This window comes from Mus musculus, chromosome 7, assembly GCF_000001635.26.
Source record: "Mus musculus strain C57BL/6J chromosome 7, GRCm38.p6 C57BL/6J".
NCBI lineage: Eukaryota > Metazoa > Chordata > Mammalia > Rodentia > Muridae > Mus > Mus musculus.
The window spans coordinates 5,038,471-5,060,823 of record NC_000073.6 but is presented as its reverse complement, the minus strand read 5'-3'; the positions used below and the strand labels follow the sequence as shown (position 1 = coordinate 5,060,823).

Here is a 22,353-nt window from a genome sequence, read left to right as displayed (position 1 = left end):
CCCAGCATATTCCCTTCCTAGTAAGACCTGGGGCCCAGTTTATTGAAAATTTTCATGTCTCTTTAATTTAAACTCTCAGAATAATACTCTGTCTTTGCATGGGATGCAGATGGGCTACTCCTGGCTAAGGAGGCCTAGCTGGCAGCCCCTGCGGGGTGAAATGGAGACGGGGTGCCTAGCGTGTGCGGCCGAGAAGCAGGGCCCAGTGCTCAGGAAGGGCAGCTTCTAGCCCTGGCGGTGCCCCGGGAAGGCCGACCTAGCCAGCAATCTGCTGGGGGGGAGGCGTGCGGGGCGGCGGCATCACCGCTTGAAGCGGTAGGTGATGGGCAGGAGCAGCTTGCTCTTCTTGAGAGCCTGCACCTTCTTGAGAGTCTCGTCGTCCAGTGCCAGGAAGCAGCGGCGGGAATACTCTAGCAGGCGCTCCTTGGATGGATCGAACTCTCCCACCTCAGCCAGCTTTTCGGGAGCCACAATGAGTAGCTCTGCGATGGGCGTGGTCAGCGCCACGGTGTTCCTGTCCACACGGTGGTGCTCGAAGGCTCTGGACATGCTCTTCAGCTTCTGGAAGGTGCCCAGGATCTTCTTGTAGCGGCAGAGGACCCCATCAGCATCCTTCACTGCAGGACCAAGAGGACAGAAAGAGGAGGACTGGAAAAGACACTCATGAGGGAAGGAGACATGGGGGAACCCAGGTAGAAACAGGAAGGCAGGCATAAAGAGGAAAAGGGGTGAAAGGCACACAGATTTGAAAACAAGCAAGCAAGAAATCATGGAAGTGGGGACACATGAGGAGCCCCATACAGGAAGAGAAAGGATAACAAGATGGAAAACAGTTAAGACCTGAGCAAGAAGTAGACCAGGGAAATTGAAGGCAGGCCTGGACACCAGAAGAAAGGAGATGGGCCCAGAGACCTCCTTTCTGATGACACAGGACTAAATCTGCTGGTTGGTGTAAAACGAAATTTAAAATTAACTCAGGACCGAAAAGGGCTGTGAGATGAAGTTGAGTCTGATTGTTTTGTATATGGAGAGTTAGGGCATCACTGTAGAGCTCACACTGCGATTCTGGGTACACAACCCCTCAACACACCCATCACATGTACCCACTCCCCACTCACCCCGCTGCCTCTCTCGAGCCTTGGTCTTCCCAAATCGCTTCCGGCTAGTACTTCCCTTCTGCTTCTGCCTCTTCCTTTCACTGGCACTTCCGTCTTCGGAAACCCCGCTGAAGGAGGAGGCTGCCGACTCGGGGTCTGAGGCTTCTCCAACCCCAGCCCTGCTGTCCCCATCAACCCTCCGAGGTCCAGGCTTCATCCGGCAGTAGTCCTCTAAAGAGAGACAAAAGTGAACTGTGACACAATGTCCTATAATTGCCCTGAGGGGGGAAAGATGGACATGGAGGCCAAGTCCTCGGAATGAGGGCAGGGTGAAGTCCCCAAGTAGAGACATTAGCTACACTGAATGCCATAGAGCCAGCTGGGATTCGGGGAATAGTGTGAGCATTTTTCTAGGCTCTGAACTTGACTGAAACAGGTCCAGGGAATTCATGAGAATCTGTGACTATGCAGAGTTTCTGTGGGGGAAATGTATCCTGGGGAGCTCCAGAGTGAAGAGTCAAAATCCGAGAGGCAGACAGTGCCTCTGGGTAGGAGGATTGGATATCAGACTCCTACAGAAGTCAGGGTTCAGTTTGGGTACTGGGAAATGCTAACTACCTTCCCCTAGATAGGGAGCCAACTCAGACTCAGCATCTTCTGAAGGATGAACTCCTGAGAACTGAAACCAAGACTCTGCCCAGTCATACCAGGGAAAGATAGGAGTCACCCTGGATAGAGCTCTCAGTATAGGAAGAGAGGGTATGCATGTCCCCATCCCAGTGCTAGGTCCCTTTACTAGAGCTTTTGCCATGGTTAGCAATGAGAAAGCCTGCCAGCAGCTCAGCTGGATACAGAGGTTAGGGTTATGGCCTGAATAAAGGCTAAGTACTCCAAGAAACCAGGGCTAAAGCTCTGGGAAAGGGCAGCCTTGAGTGGGGAATGTGCTGGGAATGGCAGTCAACACAGGTTAATGAGATAGGGCCCTGCCTGTCAGAAGAGGTGACACCACCATGCTGTTACTAGTTGTAGATTAGAGCAAGACAAGGGAGTGGGATCCGCTCAGGACCCTAAGGTGAAGCTTAGGAGACAGAGGTACTGGGACCCCCACAGCCTTTGAAGAATAAGAAACATGAGGCATGATAATGTAGAGCAGGGTAGAGGGAAGACAGAACCCTGATTGGTATTTCAGGGTACCTCTAATGGATGATGACTGCATCATTCAGAAATCCTGGGGTGCTGGCAGGGCCCCTCTGAGGAATCCAGTAGACTGCAATGGGTCTACTGACAAAGGGACATTTCCCCTAAGATGAGGAACCTGGGCTGGAAATATAGACTCTGGGAGACAGTTATGCCAAGTGCTTGAGGCTGATGAGTTACAGGGCAGTCTCATCACAAGATAGGAAATGAGAGAAGTCTTTGAAATCAAGAAGGAAATGGCTGGGGAAGGCCCTAAAATAGGCATGGGCCTTAGTGGAAGGATAAGATGCCAAGTCCCCATCAGGTCCAACCAACATTGGGTGTTGAATTCTGCGGGTCCTGGGGGACTGTGTGCCCCCACCTGCATCCATCCGGGCAGAGGAAATGAATTTGTCCAGCTGACACCGCAAGAAGTCCCTCTCCTCCTCCAGGTCCTCAATGCGCTTCTGCAACCACGAGTTCCTCTCCAGTGCCATGTGCAGCTGGGCCTTAACACTGCTCATCAGGGCCAGGGTTGGGGAGGCGCCCTCTGGAGGCTCTAAGAACAGCAGGGACGGAGGTCATGCCCCAGGGTGAGGCAGTACCCCACCTGACTCCAGTCCCTCCAATGCCCTTTCTCAGCTCACCCTCAACATTTCTCCGAGACGGACTCAGACGGTATAAGATTTGTGAGTCTAAGTGGGGTGCCTCTTCAAAGGGAATGGAGATCTCAAAGGTCTCTTCGTCCTTCACTGCAGAGAGGTCAGCAGAGGTCACCCCAGAAGTGGCCTGAACCTTATAGACCACCCCCAACCATTGCTGTCCCATGGACAGAGGGAACCAGAATGTCAGACCAAGGATGGGAAAAGAAAGGGTCCCCAGGTGCCTCACTTGTCCGCCAACGGTTGTTTCTGTCATTCATATCGAGGAGGCTTCCTGCAGACCCAGCAACTGAGCCCTTGGGGGCACTGGACAGAAGCAGGTCACCAAAAGTCGGCAGTCCCTGGAGAGGTGGAATACCTGTCCCTCCGGAGTAAGGAAGGATCACCAGTCTGAGGGAGGAAAGGACCCATACTTCTGGACAGAGTCAGAGGCTTCCAAAGTATGTACCCAGAGCGAGGGGGCTCAGCGAGAGGAATCTTGGTTGTGAAGGGGCTCGGCCCTTAAATTCTTTGGTTCCTCGTGGGGTCAACACCACAGGGAGACCTGGCCTGAATGAGAAAGCCCTTCATCATGGCCCATCTCCGAACCCAATGCCATAAATGGAGAAACAACCACCCCTAACTTCCATTCTTGGGGTAGGGGGTCCATCCTGCAAGCGTTCCCCTGTCCCAGCCGCCCATTCCTCCCGCACTCGCGTGGGCGAGTAAAGCCCCTCCCCGAAGTGGGAGCTGGGCGCGTGCGCAGTGCGTGGGAGGTCACGCGTGGGGATGCGCCCCCACCCTTTGTCCCACAAGTGGGAGGGGGCGACCGTGGCGAAGGGTCCCAGAATGGGCAACCGGCATGGGGGTGTCGACCGTGGGCACCGTTCCCCGCCTTTGGGTGCTCAGGGTACAAGGGGCCGAGGCCCCGCTCTCACCCACCCGCGCACGGACTCCAGCCCCGGGACCGACGGCAGTGGCGGCGCCCATGCCCAGCGCAGGGGAGCGTCTGCAAAGTGTCGCGGAGAGAAGCGCCCACCCACCAGTAAGCGGGCGTAGCGGCAGAGGAGGGGGAGAACTGGATGGCGGAGCGCGGAGACGTGGGCACTAACCGAATCAGGCCTGCCGAGCCTGGGGCGCCTCTTCCTGGAGCCCAGGTGAGGCCCGCCGTTTGCGCGGAGGTCGGGACCGCACTTGCGCGATAGCCCCTTGCAACACCCCTCCAACCCCCACCCCACACACAACCCCCCCCCCCTCCTTTCCCAAAGCCTAGGCAGGGATCCTCATGAAATTCTCATCCTGCACAGCTGATGCGGTTCCGGGGGTCCTCCGGGTGAGTGGCTATGTGACCAGTGGGCCGAGAAAAGTCAGAAGGTATGAGGCAGTAAGGAAAATTGAAGTGAAATTTGAGTCTCCTTTAATGATCCCTAAGTAGCTGATTAATACATGCATACCTTTAGTCTTAGCCGCTCCAACCTACCATAACCTCCACCCACCCCCATCCACGAAAAGGATTAAAGGAATAAGAGGACCAGGATGTGAGAATGGGTTGTGTGGTGGTTACTTCTCCGCAAAGTGTGGGTCAGGAATAGCCCACACTGGAGCCACCTGTGGAACAGCTACACTCCAGTCCTTGCTCCTCATTCCTCCATGGCCTCAGTTTACTCACCTGTTCAGTGGGAAGTTACTCTTAAAAGCCTTTGAGAGGATGTAGTTGTGTGACATACCAAAGGCTCAGCCCAGAACCGGACCACTCTTGGAGCTTAAGATCCAAGCGCTGTTGATATTATTTGAAGTCAGTCGGTGTAGATGCACAGCCTTTAAGACACTCCCCCTCTCCCTTCCGCCCCAAAAGAAGTCGTGTAAAGAGGCTATCTGCATAGGGCACATACACACACACAATCAGAGGAAAGGAGCAGCGAAGACATGTTTATTAGACCTACACTGCCTCTCCGGTTCACAAGCAGCATCCTCTTTGGGGTTCTGAAGCCCTAAGAGGCATGACTTAAACCATCCTTGCAGAGGAAGACTGAATGTGTCAACCAAGACTAAGCAGTTCATTTTTACAAATAAACTGCATCCTGGGTCAGCAAGTCCAGGGGGAACCACCTGCCCTAGATCAGTATTTCAAACCACAGAGAATTGTATAAAGCCAGGTGAACTGTATAAAGCTGTGCTTATGCTCTAAGATGCTATTTTTTTAAGTATATTAATGTGGATTGTAGTTTGGGTGGGGAAGGGGTAGTGTTCAGAACCTTTTTCCCAAAGATGCTAGGAATGTTGCGCAGTGTGTAAGGTGCCTAGCATGCACAAAGCCCAGAGTTTCAGTATTCTGGAAGTGGAGGCAAGATCATAAATCCAATGTCACCCTGAACTACATTACAACCTTATCTAAATAAATAAATAAATAAATGGCAGGTTTGGGGAAACTGAAGTAGGCCTAACTCCCAGAGGAAAACGGCAGACTTTCCCATTACCCAGTCAAGGTCTTTGTTCCAGATAGCATAAACTAAAATGTCTCCCAAAATGTAAGTAAGGATTGAGAATGGGGTGTGGTGTGCATTGAGTGTTCAATATAAGGTCCCTACTTCCAGTGTCAAAATAGAGACCTCTGACTACCCACTAAAACTTCCCAGGCAAGAGTTTCCCCAAACAGCATGGTCCTCCCTTCCTCCTATCAGGAATCCGTAATAATAAATATCCCAACTGTTCAAGGGGCAGGGCTGTTCTCTATGAGGGCTCGTTTCCATATACCTCCAAAGCACTATGATGCCCTGACAGCTCAGAGACTCTTCGAGGCAAGGCTGGGTTTGTGTCTAGGGCTCTGAAAGCCAGGCTGGCACTCAGGCCATTGTCTGAGAACTTCAGGAGGAGACCCATGATCCCCGCGGTCCCCAGAGGCAGTGCAGGGATGCTTCCTCTGAATATGCTTCTGGAATGGCTCCTGCTCGGTAAAGCAGCACGGGCAGGGTAGGAAGGCACTGGAACAGCTATCCCCTGAGTGCACACAGCTGTTCTGAGCCAACTCGCCCCAATCCCGAAAGGAGCAAGGGCAGAGCAAACAGCTGTGGGCTGTCCACCACCTGTATAGCAGGTTTGACATTTGAAGGGCTTTACCTCCAAGTGGATGACGCTGGAGGCAAGACACGCACTCGAAGACCCTAACGCACACCGGACAGTTGTAGCTCTTTTTGTGAACCAAAGTCCCATCGGCCCTATCCTCCCTGACTCCTCATCCCACCAGCACTGTGTAGAGGACACCCTGGGTGTCTGTGAGAAGATACTGGTTGGGTCCTGAAAAGGACGAAGTCTGGGGAAACCCTATAGAAGAAGAAAGTCCAGGGTTTGTGGACCCACCTGTCCAACAGTGAGGGGTCTCCATGGCCTCAATAGAGAGAAGCACCCAGATCTGAGGGCAGGAAGGTAGCAGCATCAGCATCCGTAAATGTAAATGAGGCTGAATGGGTGGGAAGGAGGAACCTGCACTCTATTTAGGGTATGTGTTTTGCCCAAGGTCCACTGTGTTATCCGTATAAGACCCCTGGGGTCCCTCTATTGTCTTCTGCGTTCCACTACCCACTGTATTCACGCAGTCGCTTTCCTACTATACGCAATCAAGACCTCAGTCAGTCCCCTTCCCCCATGTGCTGTCTTCAGGTCACCTAGCAGCCATCCTTCAGGACATCTCGTAGCCCTTCAGGACTGTCCCGCGCTCGGGTCTAGTAATGGGTCCATCTGCTATGTCTAGGTTCTCCCGTTACACGCCCCACCCGAAGCTCTTTCTAAATTTGGAGATTAACCAGGCTAGTTCTCCAAAAGCTGCCTATTGGGACCCCGCCCCCTCCGCGGCCGTTAGTTTCTCCATCCCTCCTACCCCGTCTGGTATCCAGTACAGCCTCTCGGATCCAGGCGGCCCCGGACAGCCCCGGGTTGCGCCCACAGTTGTAGGCGGCAGAGGGACCGGGGAACCTTGGTTTCCCCCGTACCTAGCAGTACCGGGTTTGGGAAATAGGAATCTAGGGAAAGATGAGGGTCCAAGGGAGAACGGAGAGGGCGGGTTGCCTGAGCATCAGAAAACAGCTCCGATTGGAAACGCTCTCCGAGCACAAGGTTCCTATGTGCTAATGGTCCAAACTCAATCTCCCTATCCCAACACTCAACCCACATGCAAGTAAGAACCCAAGAATGAAGTGCGGAATGTTTATTGGGCAAGGAATAAGGGATCGTGGGCATTAGAAGTACAGAGGCGATCCAGACCGTGCCGGTGTTTTTGTCTTCCACGAAGACCTTATACTTGGGAAGAGTAGACCACCAAGACTCAGGAGAGGTCGTAACGTTTGCAAAGGCTTACACAGCACAGCCGGACTGAAGCCCAGTTCCAACTGACACCCAGGCCCAGAGGGGCAACAACTTTGGTCTACATCACACAGCTAGACGGGAGAAAATATAAAATGATATTTCTCCTTGGGGATGGGTGGGGAAACTGAGGCCTAGGGTAAGGCAGTAACCTCAGGAGAACTGGGGTATGTGTGGGAGTGACGCTGTGTGGTGATCCGGAGAGGGCAGGGCTGAGCTCAGTGCAGGCGCACGTGCTGCGCCAGCTCCGCGGCGTCCTGGAAGCGGCGTGGACAGAGCGGGCAGGTGTGAGGTGGACCAGCGCGCGCACGGTGGGTGGCGCGGTGCCGCGACAGGTGGCTGGATCGCTTGAAAGCTTTGCCACAAGCACCACAAGTAAAGGGCTTGAGGTCCGAGTGCGACACACGGTGGCTCTGCAGCCGCAGAGGGCTCGCAAAGACACGAGCGCACTCTGGGCAGCTATAGCCCTTGCGAGGACCTGGCTCTCCCGGGGTCGCCTCGCGCTGCGGCGGGCCCCGAGGTTCCTCCTCCAGCTGCACCGTGTACGTGTAGGGGACCCCGTTGGCGTCGATGAGCAGATGGCGGCCCAGCCGCGGTGGCCGCGGCCCCGCCACCGAGGAAGAAGTGGAGGAGGGGCCTTCCGCCTTGGGAAAAGGGGGAGTCTTGGGGGGCGGTGGGTCCATGACCTCCGGAGAGGAGGACCGAGGGTGGGGTGGCCGCGGCGGCAGCAGCAGCATCTGGAGCGGCAGCTGGGAGCGGCGGAGGGAAGAGAAGTTAAGATCCTCTCTTCCTTTCAGGAAAAAAAAAAAATCCTAAAAAGGAAGATGATACCACTCCCTGCCAGACTGTGCTACTGACCTACCTCCCTACAAAGTAAGAAGTGACTCCAGTCCCCATCTCCGGGACTCCTACACCAGGGCTTAGCAACACCCCGCTCCACCGACTCAGGTCATAACCTCAGACATCCTTCGGATTCCCTTCCCTCACCTCCACCCACCGAAATCAATCTCCAAGTCCATTTCTTTCCTTCTCAGTTTAGGTCCTTTCTAATCTCACATTCTAGAGACTAGTGGCCTCCGAGATTTTTCTCCCATCTACCCATTCCTTTTTCTCAGAGCTCTACTCAATCTCTGATTTAGTCCTTTCCCTCAGGTCCCTCAATACCCTCAGAGCCTCCCCAATCTCCACAGTTGTCGTCGCCTCAAGTTTCCTCCCTAGATACTTATCCAGAGTCCCACTAACCCAATTCCCCACTTTCCATTCAAGGCTCTTTTATGTCATCCCCACACTCTGCACTTAAAGGTTTTGCCATTCTCTTTCCACTCGAGGAAAGCCATCGTCTGTACTTCATTCTCAACTGACTGCCTCCAATATGCGCCCCCATCTTGTTATATTTTATTCACCACCGTCTCCACCCACAAAGTATCCTGACATCTTCGGTTTCTCTCTCCATCGCCGCCACCACCTTGGAGCATCTTCCAACTCGCAGTCATAGACCTTCTGGTTTCTTGTTCCCGCACAGCTACCCCTAACCTTGGCCCCTCCTCTCTAGATACAGCTGGCATCTCTGGTCCCTCTTCACCTCCCGGGTTATTTGATGCATAGCCCCTCGTCTGGGGACCTCTAGCAGCCCTGGTCCTCTAAACCACCCTGTCCCGTTATATCCCCTACGGCCTTCCTACTCCCCTGGCTTCCATAAGGAGCTTTGGCCTCCCGACGCCCCTCTCTCAGGCTCTGAGTGTCGCTTTCGTCGCCTCACCGCTCCGACCCACACCCAGAGACCTGCCGGCCTCGCGCCCTGCCCAAGCCAGGCTCCTCCCTCCATCCCGGCCCCCGTACCCGGTGCAGCAGCCTCTCGGGTCCGGGGGAGAACGGGGCCGAGGTCCCGGACGGACCCGGGCTTGCCCTGACGAGCGCCGCGGTAGGAGCGAGCTTCCGGGCAGCTCCGGGCCGGCGGCGCCGGGGACGCGGGTCGGGGGGCGCAGGGGCGCGAGGGGCGACGGCGTCCCTGAGAAAGAGCACCGTTCAGAAACGCCCGCTACACACACGAAGGTTCCGAGGCTGGAGTCTGCAGCTGTAAAGGGAGAGCGCAAGGGGTGGGGGTGGCGCTTGGCCAACGAGAAGGACCTGCAAAAGGACAGTTTCCAGCTGCGTGCCATTCACAAGAGCCATTCCTTTGCTTTGAGTGACCCGTAAAAAGCTAGATACTGTGAAGTCTAGTAAGCGCCCCATAAAGAATTGAAATTTACAGCTTGTCGTCTTTCCACCCTGCCTCCCCTTTCCGCTTAGGCAAAACCAGCGGGTTAGAGAAGGGGTGTTTCTGTTGGATGAGCAAATGGAGAGACAGAGGTCCAGAAGCCCGATCTCTGTTCTGATTTAGCAGGGTCACAATCCTCACGTCTCATAAATGGGGGAATCAATGTCCAAAGAAGACGTTGCCAGATCCCGTAAAGTATATATGCTCCACTGAACATACGGGGAAACAGAGACTGGGGACGACCAGATGTTGACCCAGAAAGGAAAATGTACTATTTCCCCGCAGAGCATATGGGGAATCTGAAAACTGGAGCATGCTTGCTAGGTATAAAAATGGGGACAGGGTTTACCTAACATGCACTCTTGGTTTGATCCCCAGCACTGCATAAAACTGGTTGAAACAGAAGAATCAGAAGTTCAAGGTTATCTTCTCCAATATATTGAGTTGGAGGCCGGCCTGGGCTACATGAAATCGCATCTGAAAACAAGGATGGAGAGCAGCTGTGATTCTTGCCAGTGACCCAGCAGGGGAAAGTAAGGTCTCCAGAGGAGACCAGCCATTCCTAGGTACGGGCATGGGGAAGTTTAGACTTACTATGGAATACATGGGGAAGCTGAGGCTCAGAGAAAGCCAGGCATTGTCGTATACACAGGCAAGGAAGCTGGTTCTTTGGAATGGAAAAGAGTGCTGCTGAAGTCACCAGCACCCACTGCCTATGGTAGCTGGCGCGCAGGGCTCTTCAAGGAGGGTCTGAGCATCCAGTTTTGATGCAGTAGCCTGGGCCAGTGAAGACACTTTGTATTTGTAAAATGCACTCTGGTATGAGATGCAATTACAGGAGGTTAGGACCCATCTAAGGCTAAGTCCTAGATCCACGTACTGGGAGTTGGGAGGGGGCAACAGCTGGACATAGCCAAGGGAGAGGAGGGTTAGGCGCCCAGTGCAAGGACCCCACCCACCCACCCACCCAAAGAGTGGACTACCCCTTGAAGAATTATCCAACATCTTTCCATCGGTAACAAATGCTATAATTTCTATGAGGCGTGACAGTGGATACATGAAGCTATTGAGCACTAGTGCTTCTGAGGCCCTGAAGTATGGAACGTATTCATTCCTTAATTTAGATTTGCCCCAGGAGACAGCTATATAAACTGTATTTTTATTTCTTGAGACATGATCTCAAGAAGCCTAGCCTGACTATGCAGCCTAAGATAACCTTGAATTCTCTCTCTCCTTTAAAAAAAAATGTATGTAAGTGTTTTGGTGGCCTGTAGGCATATACACATGTGTACTTGGTGTCCTTGGAGGTCAGAAGACAGCAATCGGATTCCCTAGAACTGGAGTTAGAGTGTTTGTGAACCACCTTGTGGGTGCTATAAGTCAAACCCAGGTCCTCTACAAGGGCAAAGGAGTTCAAACCCAGATGACCACGTGGTGGAAGAAAAGAACCAACTCTAGAAAGTTGCCTTCTGACTGCCACATGCATGTACACGATCACACATAAATAAATGAATTTCAAAACCTAAGCCAAGAAGAGGGCAGAGACACAAAACAAAATATCAGTTAGTGAATGAGTAAATTTGATCAGATAGTAAATCCCACCTCTCCCTGAAAAGATACTTCTGGATGGAGCTGGAGCCATGCTTCAGCAGTTAAGAGCACTGGCTGCTCTAGTAAAAGCCCCAGGTTCCATTCCCAGCACCCAGCTTAACAACCATTTATAAATCCAATTCCAGGGGAGCCCACACCATCTTCTGTCTCCTGTAACAGGCATACATGTCTACAAACATCCGAGTAGGCAGAAACACCAATATACATAAAATAACTTTTAAAAAAGCTACTGCCGGGTGGCTTAGCATCCCCAAAGCTCTGGATCTGATTCCCCACAACACAGAGGAGACACCCTGCCACCTAGCTGGGACATGGTCATGATAAAGTCTACCAGACATCAGTCTAACCCCTCTAATGTCCTCACTTGTCCCAACCACCACCTCTCTCCCTCTCAAAGTCAGACATATCATGTCCTGATATGTTTCTCTGTTAAAGGAGGTGTGGCCTTGTTAAAGTGGGTGTATCACTGTGGGTGTGGGCTTTAAGACCTTGTCCTAGCTGCCTGGAAACAAGTATTCTCCTAGCTGTCTTTGGAACAAGATGTAGAATTCTTAGCTCCTCCTGCACTGTGCCTGCCTGGATGCTGCCATGTTCCCGAGTTGATGATAGTGGACTAAACCTCTGAACTTGTAAGCCAGCCCCAATTAAATGTAGTTCTTTATAAGAGTTGCTTTGGTCATGGTGTCTGTTCACAGCAGGAAACCCTAACTAAGACATCTGCCAATCAGCCTGAGTCTACAGAAGCGGCAAGAAGCCACTGGAATCTGACGTCACGAGAAGTTCCTTGGTGAGTTAATCTCTATGAAGTCATGACAAGAGAACACTTGCCACGTGGTTCATGGCCAACAGTAACCAGAGCATCTTCAGTGAAGACTATCAAGGTGAAACAATGCCCAAGCCATGTCCCACCATCTGCAGTCATATTTATATTCTTCCTAAGCATCACACATCCTTTCACCTGTGTCTACTTTAGCAGAACACTCTTTCATGTATCTGCACCAGCAAAACATCATATGACATAACTGAGTTCCCAAAGAAACCTGAGAGTTCCACTTCAAACATGCCTGTCGGCTGTGGTGGGGAGTTCCTTTAATCTCTTTTTGTTTGTTTGTTCTGTTGTTTGTTGAGGGTTTTTTTTTTTTTTTTGTTTGTCAACTTGACACAACCTAGAGAGAATATTCTGGGAAGGGGAACCACAATAGAAAATGAAGGGGAAAAAATGCCTTTTAGTAGATTGGCCAGTAGACAAGTTTGTGGGACTTTTTTTCTTTTTTTGATTGATTGATGACTAAAATGGAAGGGTTCAGCATGCTGTGAGTGGTGTCACCCCAGAGCAAAGAGTCCTAGGGTGGATAAGAAAACAAATTGAAGAAATAATGGTGATCAAGCCAGGAAGCAGCTCTCCTCTGTGGCCTCTGCTTCAGTTCCTGCCTTGAGTCCTGTCCTGACTCCCTCCATGATGGCTGTGCCTTGAGTCCTGTCTTGACTCCCTCCATGATGGCTGTGCCTTGAGTCCTGTCCTGACTCCCCTCCATGATGGCTGTGCCTTGAGTCCTGTCCTGACTCCCTCCATGATGGCTGTGCCTTGAGTCCTGTCCTGACTCCCCTCCATGATGGCTGTGCCTTGAGTCCTGTCTTGACTCCCTCCATGATGGCTGTGCCTTGAGTCCTGTCTTGACTCCCCTCCATGATGGCTGTGCCTTGAGTCCTGTCTTGACTCCCCTCCATGATGGCTGTGCCTTGAGTCCTGTCTTGACTCCCTCCATGATGGCTGTGCCTTGAGTCCTGTCCTGACTCCCCTCCATGATGGCTGTGCCTTGAGTCCTGTCTTGACTCCCTCCATGATGGCTGTGCCTTGAGTCCTGTCCTGACTCCCCTCCATGATGGCTGTGCCTTGAGTCCTGTCCTGACTCCCTCCATGATGGCTGTGCCTTGAGTCCTGTCCTGACTCCCCTCCATGATGGCTGTGCCTTGAGTCCTGTCCTGACTCCCTCCATGATGGCTGTGATGTGAAATAAACCTTTTCCTCCCTACGTTGCTTTTGGCCAGGGCCTTTATCACTGAAATAGAAAACAAACCAGGACAAACCCAAGCTGATTGATTGTTGTCACAGAGCTTCTCCATACACTGTCACAAGAAACTCTCTCCTAGGCCTTATGGGGGCGACAAAGTTCAAAGTATTAAAATGTTCCCTCCATTTTAACAGATGGTGAAATTCAAATACAAAGACCTATGTCCAAGACTGGTGAGGTGGCCCAGGAGGGTCAACTGTCTTGCTACCAAGCTCAACAACCTTCTTCTGACTCCCTAACCTGAGTTTAACCCCTGAGACCCACATGATGGATAAAGAGAACTTGCTCCTGCAAGTTGTCCCCTGACCTCCAGGAACATGGCATGCCTGAACACACAAATGCATGCACACATACACATACACACACGCAAAAATAAATGTTTTGGGGTTGTTTTGTTTTGAGACAAGGTTTCTGTGTAGCCCTGGCTGTCCTGGAATTGGCTCTGTAGACCAGGCTAACCTTAAATTCAGAGATCCACCTGCCTCTGCCCCTCAAGTGCTAAGATCAAAGGCGTGCGTCACCACCGGTGACTGGTGGGGGTGGGGAGTTGTTTGTTTTAAGACAGGATCTCACTATGCAGCACTGACTGGCCTGGAACTCAGAGAGTATGCCTTTCTACTTGCTTCTCCCTCCCTAAAGTGATTGGATTAAAGGCATGCACCACCAAGCTGTGTTTCTCCTTTTAATTCGGTATGTGTTGCTGTGTGCACAGAGCCTGTGGCAATTGTAGTGGGCATGGAATTCCCTTCCCTGGATTGGAGTTGCAGATGATTGTCAGCCACCCAGTATGGGTGCTGGGAGCTGAGCTTGGATCTTCTGCAGCAACGGGAAACACTCCCAAACACTGAGCCATCTCTCCATCCCCATAACTACTTTAACAAATGATTTTAAATTACATTTATGGGGAAGGGGGAGTGAATGCCGTGACACTTGTGTGGAAGTCAGAAGACAACTTGGGAGTCAGTTCTCGCCTTCTACCATGTAGGTTCTGGGAATCATACGCAAGCCATCAAGCACAGCAGCAACCCTTACCCACTAAGCCGTCTCTCTGGCTCTAGAATAACTACTTCTAATAGTGGCTATATGGTTCAGCTTGACCTCACTGTAGCCATCTTGATAACCACCACAACCACTGCAAAGCAAACCATGTTTTTTCCTGGAAACCACAGACATGTCCCTAGAGTAACATGTAGGGTTTCAGAACTGTTTCAATGTCAGGGATGCACCTGCCTGCCCCTTTCCTATTAGCTGAAGATCACAAACACATTCTAAGTTAGATGAGATCACAGTGCCCCCTAGCCTTTCATTCTTATACAGGTTTTAGCACTTGTTCTGCCTGCCGCCTAGGATCACACTTCTATCAGCACACCCCCTCAATAAATTCAGATCATGAACCCTTGAATCTTATCTTCCTCTTTTCTGCAGTCATTCTGCATCATAGCCCTTGCACCTGGCTCTCACACACTGGAACCTGACTGTCATTACGCTGTCTTAGAAATCTAGTGTGTATTTTCACACTTGTGATGTCTCACTTCGTTCTAACATTGTGTCATGTGCCCCAACTCCAAGTCAGTCGCATCTGTGTTGGACAGACAAATACAGAGATGACAGACAAACAGGTAACTACAATGCAAAATGTTGAATCACATCACTAGGGAGGTAGAAGTGGGTGAACTCCGAGTTCCAAGCCAGCCTGGTCTACACAGTGAATTCCTGACCATCCAGGACTACATCGGGAGATATCCTCTAAGTGGGCCTGGGAGATGGCTCAACAGGAAACAGTGCTTACCATCAAACCTGAAGACCTGAGTTTGAGCCCTGGGACCAACACGGTGCAAGGAGAGAGCCGACTTCTGACCATCACACACACACACCACCTTTGACACAAGTGCACTTACACAAATGCACACAAAGCAACTGAAAAAAACCACTATCAAATGCTTACAGTAGACTTTAATGTTTAATGTGTATGGATGTTTTCCTCTCATTTATGCCTGTGTTCCACTTGCATGTCTGGCGCTCAAAAAGCCTAGAACTCCTGGAACTGGAGTTAAAAGATGGTTGTGAGCCACCATGTGAGTGCTGGCAATCAGAACCAGGTCCTCTGGAAAAGCAGCAGCCAATGCTCTTAACTGCTAAGCCATCCAGTGCCCAAGACATTCGTTTTATATAAAAATGTGTTCAGTTTGATTTTGTAGTTTGAGAAAGGGTCTCATAGTCCAGGCTAGCCTTGAACTCACTGTGTAGCTGTTATGGAGTTCAAGACTTCCCAGGGGAAAAAATAAAGAAGATAACAGACTCAATCTAGATTATAAGTAGTTAAATTTCTTGTAGCTGGTAGCAGGACAGCTATCTCTGAGCCAGGCGAGTGACTGCCACTCAAAGCAGATGAGGAAAGGAAGGACTTTTAAAGACAAAAACCACAGGGAGACCTTGACTATCTGCACAAGTAAGCCACAAGCTGCTTTGCTCTGCCAAGACTAGGTAGTCAAGGCACATCCAAATAGTCCTTGAATGTCTGCAGGTTTACAGAAGCCAAAAGGCAGTCAATGATAACAAAGCAGCTGGTCGTGGTTGTACATTTCTGGACTGACTGAGTCAGGGTTACTAGGAATTTATCTTCCAGGGGCTAGAACCAGAGGCAAATGGCCAGTGGGTACCAAGGGCTAGAACCAGAGGCAAATGGCCAGTGGGTACCAAGGGCTAGAACCAGAGACAAATGGCCAGTGGGTACCAAGATGGATGCCTACCAGAGGCAAATGGCCAGTGGGTACCAAGATGGATGCCTACCAGAGGCAAATGGCCAGTGGGTACCAAGGGCTAGAACCAGAGGCAAATGGCCAGTGGGTACCAAGGGCTAGAACCAGAGACAAATGGCCAGTGGGTACCAAGATGGATGCCTAGCAGAGGCAAATGGCCAGTGGGTACCAAGATGGATGCCTAGCAGAGGCAAATGGCCAGTGGGTACCAAGATGGATGCCTCGCATAGAGTGGAGTATTATTTGCTTCATTTTTTGGTTAGGTTTGGTTTTTTTGAGGCAGGGTTTCTTATGTTGTGGTGATTCCCCAAACACAAATTTCTTTTTATTGTTACTTCATAACTAAATTTTCAATGTTATGGGCCATAATATAATTATCTGTGGTTCCCAATAGTCTTAGGTGACCCCTGTGAAAGGATCAGTCAACCTCCACAGACCACTCCTCTCTCCAATATGAGGAGCTGTATGTATGAAAGAGTCCTAGTATTAGGAAAGTTGAGAACCACTGGCTCAGAGGTTAAGAGCACTAATGGTTTTCAGTAGAAATAGTACATCAGGTTAGGAGTGCAGTTGTATGGTAGAATACTTGCCTAGTATGTGGAAGGCCGTAGGTTCTGTCTCTAACCGCCCTCCCCCCTCCATACAGACACATACACGGGGAGAGACAGAGACAGAGACAGAGACAGAGACAGAGACAGAGAAACAGAGACAAAGAAAGAATGAGCTGGGATAAATAGTTGATAAGAAAATGTAAGCCAAAAAAAGTAGTTTACCACTACCTTCAATAGTAAATCTTTTATTTTTGAGGCATGGTCTCACTACATAGTCCTCCTAGTTGTCCTAAAACTTACTATGTAGACCAGGCTGACCTCAAACTAAGAGATCTACATCCCTGTGACTGCTGAATGCTGGGATTAAATATCTGCACTACTGTGCCCAGCTTTTTAATTATCCTCTTATTTTAGATGTCTGGGTGGTTTGCCTGCATGAATGCCTATACGTATGTCCAATTTTTAAATCTGTCTACAGGTTCCCTGACACCAGTGATTTATTAAAAACAATCAAACTAAGGGGGCTTGGGAGATGGCCCAGCCATTTAAGACCCCGTGCTTGTCATTCAGATGACCTGGGTCCAGTTCCCAGCATCCAGGTGGCAGCTCATAGGGCTGAGGTTCTAGGGCATCTGACAAACTCTTCTTTTTCCCTCCTTGTGGGGGCTGGGGATGGCGTTCAGGGTTTTGTTTTGTTTCCAGACAGGGTTCCTCTGTGTAGCCCTGGTCATGCTGGAATTCACTCTGTAGAGCAGGCTGGCCCCAAACAGATCCAAGTGCTAGGATTAAAGGCATGCATCACCACCAGACTAGACATCCTCTTCTGACCTCCTCGGACACCAGGCATGCACATGGTACATAGGCATGCAGGCAAAACACTCCTACACACACAATAAAGTGAATAAATACTGCTAAAAATGGAAAATAATGGCCCAACAGAAAAGTTATGACTTGTATAGTGAGTATCCATATATGTATTTATCTTTTTTCTTTTCTTTCTTTCTTTTTTTTTTGTTTTGTTTTTTTTTTTGTTTTTGTTTTTGTTTTTGTTTTTGAGATGGTTTCACTGTGTAGCCCTGGATGTTCTGGAACTAACTCTGTAGACCAGGCTGGCCTCGAACTCAGAAATCCGCCTGTCTCTGCCTCCCAAGTGCTGGGATTAAAGGTGTGCGCCACCATCATTTTTAAGTAGCATCTACAGCTTAATTTATGTATTTGCTTACTTATTTAGTGCATGGGGCACCCATGTACCAAGAGACAGAACCACCCTTACTGCCAGCACTTCCCAGGTTTGTTTTGTTTTTTAATCTTGTTCTCTTTGTGTGTGTGTGAATGCAAATGCCCACAGAGACCAGAAGAAGGTATTATATTTCTTGGAGCTGAAGTTTCTTTGGAAAGTCAGTTATGTCAAATGGTGTTTTGCTGGGGCACATAGGTGAAAGGATGTCTTGCTAAAGCAGAAATGGGAAAGCAGTTTTCCTGAAGCAGACACAGGTGAAAGGATGTTTTGATATAGCAAACATGTGAAAGAACCCATGATGAAGGAGTATAAATATGACCCCACTGTCCAAGCCAGCTCAGTCAGTCAACAGGTTCTCCAGCGCAGGAGTGAGGATTAAAAGAAAAAAGACAGACAACATTGTAGTGTGACTCCAGCCAGTTCTGAGGTAGAGACAGGTTTATTTTTTTCCCAGTCTGCTTTTATACCATTTTAAGTACATGGAAGTAATAAGGTCAGTTCTAGGTTGAGGAACAAGCAAGACAATAAACACAAATAGTCAAGGAACAAACAAGGTAATAAACAGAGTCCTGTGGTCACTCCCCAGGACGTCTGTTTCTAAGGCTTGTCAGGATGACCAAGATATCTGAGCCTACTTCCCTCCCTATCCTGGCCCAAAATCAGATTCTTGCCTGAAGCCTACTTCTTTTTTTTTTTTCAAACAAACCTTTTGAAATTATTTTAAAATATTTTCAAAAAAACATTTCTAAGACATTAGTATCTGAAACAGTAACTAAAATCGAGATGATTAAAACAGGAGCAAAAGACTTAAACGTTTCTTCAGAGAAGAATACAAATATCAATAAGCATGAAAGGCTAAGGAGAAGGGAATTGGGATGCCACAGTTTAGTGGGTATGGAGTTTGGGGTTATATTGCTTGTTCATGTATGAGGGGGGGAGGGGATTGGTCTCACTGTTTTTGGCCAGGATGGTCTCCTGAACTTAAATGACCCTCCCATTCAAGCTCCTGCGAACTGAGAACCTCAGACAGACACATGTCATCATGTCCAGCTTAAGAGTTCCAATTTTATAATATAAAGAGAATATGAAGATGAAAGATGATGCCTTGGTTGTCACAGTTACAACAAAATACTTCAGAAGACAACTTAGAAGGAGAAAGGAGTTCATTTTGGTTCACAATCTCAGAGATGGCAACCTCTGACTGACTGGTGCCATTGGTTCTGGGCCAGTGGTGAAGCAGAACTTTATGGCAAAAGGGTGTGACAGAGTCCCCTAGTTCTTTGTTCCAGCCTGAAATTAGATTCCTGCCTCAACTTACTTCCATGTCATGGGCCCAATGTCAGATTCCTGCCTGAAGCCCATTTCCTTGTCCTTGGCCAATGTAGATTCCTTCCAAACTGCCCCAAAAGCTCTCCACACCCCACAGACAGAAGGAGCTAGAGCACTGGTTTGATTTGTTCTGCCTTGGTATTCTTTGCTAAAGACACCCACATAAGGGTCACCTTACATAGTGTTGTTGAGTTCAAGTTGCTGTCATGCTGTCACTGAAGGAAACTCACCCAGGAACTGCCTGGGAGGTTCCTGAGGTTCTCACCTCAGGCCAGCTGGCGAGCCTGGCAGTTTCCTCAGGACTGAACTACAGCTGCCTGGTGTCTGGCCGAACGGGCTGGACTGCAGCTGTGGGTTCATGCCCGGTGTCTTCCCGCCTAGAAGACTGGTCTGCAGCTGCTGAGTCCTATTTGGTCTTTGCTACAGGATGGAACTGCTGCCAAAGAAGATCTAGCTCTCCCCCAAAGAACTGTTACTGAACAGGTCCACTTCCCCCACATCCTAATAACTTTTCTCCTCCACTCCCTCTCCTGGGTAGGGGGCTAGAGGAGAAGTTGAACTCTTATTAAAAGTATGTTGCAAAAAAATGTATGCCAGCCGGGCATGGTGGTGCACACCTTTAATCCCAGCACTCGGGAGGCAAAGGCAGGCGGATTTCTGAGTTCGAGGCCAGCCTAGTCTACAAAGTGAGTTCCAGGACAGCCAGGGCTATACAGAGAAACCCTGTCTCGAAAAACCAAAATAAATAAATAAATAAAAAATGTATGCCTACAAATATGAACTGCTGTGTAGGTGCTGGGGATCAAACGGGTTGTCTGGAAGAACAGCCAGTGCTCTTACACCATGAGCCATCTATTCCTCCAGCCCCCAAGCTCAGCTTGACAATGTTTTCTGAGCAGGCAGTCATGGCGCACGCCTTTAATCCCAGCACTCTAGAGGCACAGGCAGGCCGATCTCTTGAGTTCAAGACCAGCACAGTCTACAGAGTGAGCTCCTGGACGGCCAGGACTGCACAGAGAAACCCTGTTTGTAATGCAAAAAAACAAACAGAACAAGATAATGGCTGAGTGGCTAATAGTATTTTGTGCTCTTCCATAAGATTCAAGTTTAAGTCAGGCTCAGTGGTGTATGCTTTTAATCCCAGGATTCAGGAGGCAGAGGCAGGTGGATCTCTGAACTCAAAGCCAGCCTGGTCTAAAGAGGGAGTTCCAACACAGCCAGGGCCACACAGAGAAATCCTGTCTTGAAAAAAATTTTAAAAAAGACCCGACTTTGGTTTTAAACACCCAGGTTAGATGGTTCTTCTGGCCTCCACAGGTATCTACACTCATACACATAAATAAAAATAAAATAAAAATTTAAGCATAGCTTTTAAAAATTATATAAGTGTGTGTGTGTGTGTGTGTGTGTGTGTGTGTGTGTGTGTGTAGGACAGAACCTAGGGTCTTGCACATACTAGGTAAGTACTCAATATAACTGCATTCCCAACCTAATAAACTATTTCTACAGAAAACTGCTAGTGCTCTCTAGTGCTCTTAACCCCTGCGCAGTGGTTCACAACCTTCCTAGCTAAAGGAAGTCACATGGTCACATGTAACTTCAAGCAGAAATGCTATCATAAGCCCCCCCTCCCAAAGAAGGGAAATCTTAGCCATGATGATAAGTGTTCCGGTCTGGTCTCCTGGTCTATCCAAATAAACAGAGTTTCAAAGCATTCCCACGTCTCTTTTTTGACTGTTTCCACACACTTCTAAAGGTCTGTACAGAAGAGAGAGGAATGGAGATGGACCCGGGGGTGGTGGGGGGGGGGTGGTGGTACATGCCTGTAACCACAGGACCAGAAATATCAAGAGTTCAAGGCCAGGGCTGGGGAGATAACTCAGAAGTTAAGGCATTTGTTGATTTTTCAGAGGACCTGGGTTTGGTTCCAGCACCCAGATGACAGCTAACAACCCTCTGTAACTTCCCCATCTCAGATGTCCATGAGTACTGCAAACAAGTGGTGGACAGACAGAGCACCCATACGAGGAGGAGGGAGGGGGAGGGGGAAGGAAGGAAGAAGAAGAAGAAAGAAGGAAGAGGAGGGAGGAAGGGAGGGAGGAAGGAAAGAGGGACAGAGGGAAGGAAGGAGGAGGAGACCTTTAAAAATCAAAATAGAGTTCAAGGCCAGCATAGACTACATAAGTTTGAGGTCACCTTACTGTATGGGGCGTAGTCAGAAGGTAGGAAACAAGGAATGAGTGAAAATAGGAAGAGAAGCCAGGCAGTGGTGGCCCATGCCTTTAATCCCTGCACTGGGGGGGGCAGAGGCAGGTGGATTTCTGAGTTCGAGGCCAGCCTGGTCTACAGAGTGAGTTCCAGGACAGCCAAGGCTACACAGAAAAACCCTGTCTCGAAAACAAAAACAAAAAAAGAAAGAAAGAAAATCCCATAAGGAAACCCTGTCTCAAAAAAAAAAAAAAAAAAAAAAAAAAAAAAAAAAAAAAGGAGGAGGAGGAGATGATCACAGAAGTGTCCTGACTTATCAAGTCACAAAGTCAGGCCCTAGAGTGAGTTTAACTCTCAAAAGAGCCCTGTCCTTAGTGCTGCCGAAAACCCTCTTTGAGCTCTTTTCTCCCAAACATCACAGCAACTGAGAGGGGTTAGCTTCCGTCTGGAATCTTACCTGAGCTCATGAGTCTCCTCCTCCTTCTTTTTTTAAAATTGGTTATTTTCTTTATTTACATTTCAAATGTTATCCCCTTTCCGGGTTCCCCGACCCCCCACTCCCGAATGAGTCTCATTCTTGACACAGACTTAGAAAACCTCCCATTCATAAACTGAACCGCTACCTTTTGCACCATGAATTGAAAGTAACCTCAGAAACGTTAGAATCTCCCATGCCTTTAAGTTCACATAAGCAAACTTCGGGCTCACCTGCAGTTAGTTTTAAAAGGGGATTTGGAAGGCCGATCATTATGGCTCAGAGGCCAGCAGATTTCTGTGAGTTCGAGGCCATCTTGGTCTGCAAAGAGAGTTCTAGGCCAGACAGGAATACATAGTGAAAACATGCCTAAACAATAAAAAGTGGGGAGACATTGGAATGCGTCGCTAGGGTGTGGCCGACCTTCCAGCTGCAAGTTCAGTCAGCCCATGCGGAGGACCGACAGGTTTTGAAGACCTTTTGCCGGATTCCGCCTATCCTACCCCGCCAGGGCCCCGCTCATCTACCGGTTATGATCCCGCCCCTCGTCGACCTGCCCCGCGCTTGCGCAGCGCCGCCAG

General features: G+C 49.6%; 2 protein-coding genes and 1 long non-coding RNA gene across 14 annotated transcripts; 1 reads left to right on the top strand and 2 right to left on the bottom strand.

The window, feature by feature from the left end:
• Positions 1–38: 38 nt before the first annotated feature.
• Positions 39–6,982, bottom strand: Ccdc106 (coiled-coil domain containing 106). 10 transcript variants are annotated; one of them, XM_006539782.4, is made up of 8 exons: positions 6,789–6,982; positions 6,272–6,323; positions 4,584–4,691; positions 3,165–3,325; positions 2,921–3,025; positions 2,656–2,832; positions 1,119–1,328; positions 39–617 (listed from the first exon to the last, which is right to left on the bottom strand). In XM_006539782.4, exons 3-8 carry the CDS (start codon positions 4,637–4,639, stop codon positions 301–303), a joined length of 1,026 nt encoding a protein of 341 aa, XP_006539845.1. In that variant the 5' UTR covers positions 4,640–4,691; positions 6,272–6,323; positions 6,789–6,982; the 3' UTR covers positions 39–300. The 10 variants fall into 10 exon arrangements, with proteins under 10 accessions (XP_006539845.1, XP_030098279.1, NP_001277358.1 ...); XM_030242419.1 differs by having other exon boundaries at positions 3,165–3,484; positions 6,789–6,972; NM_001290429.1 differs by lacking the exons at positions 6,272–6,323; positions 6,789–6,982 and having other exon boundaries at positions 4,584–4,672.
• Gm15510 (predicted gene 15510) lies at positions 3,708–13,877 on the top strand. The gene is made up of 4 exons (NR_166619.1): positions 3,708–4,071; positions 9,906–10,093; positions 11,837–11,925; positions 13,345–13,877. It is a non-coding gene; the product is annotated as a predicted gene 15510 (long non-coding RNA).
• Positions 7,101–22,305, bottom strand: Zfp580 (zinc finger protein 580). Of its 3 annotated transcripts, XM_030242962.1 has the most exons (4): positions 22,006–22,305; positions 9,877–10,004; positions 9,110–9,344; positions 7,101–8,019 (listed from the first exon to the last, which is right to left on the bottom strand). In XM_030242962.1, the coding sequence occupies exons 2-4, from the start codon at positions 9,911–9,913 to the stop codon at positions 7,332–7,334; spliced, it is 960 nt and encodes a 319-aa protein (XP_030098822.1). In that variant the 5' UTR covers positions 9,914–10,004; positions 22,006–22,305; the 3' UTR covers positions 7,101–7,331. The 3 variants fall into 3 exon arrangements, with proteins under 3 accessions (XP_030098822.1, XP_030098821.1, NP_081176.1); XM_030242961.1 differs by lacking the exon at positions 9,877–10,004; NM_026900.1 differs by lacking the exons at positions 9,877–10,004; positions 22,006–22,305 and having other exon boundaries at positions 9,110–9,292.
• Between the last annotated feature and the right edge of the window lie 48 nt (positions 22,306–22,353).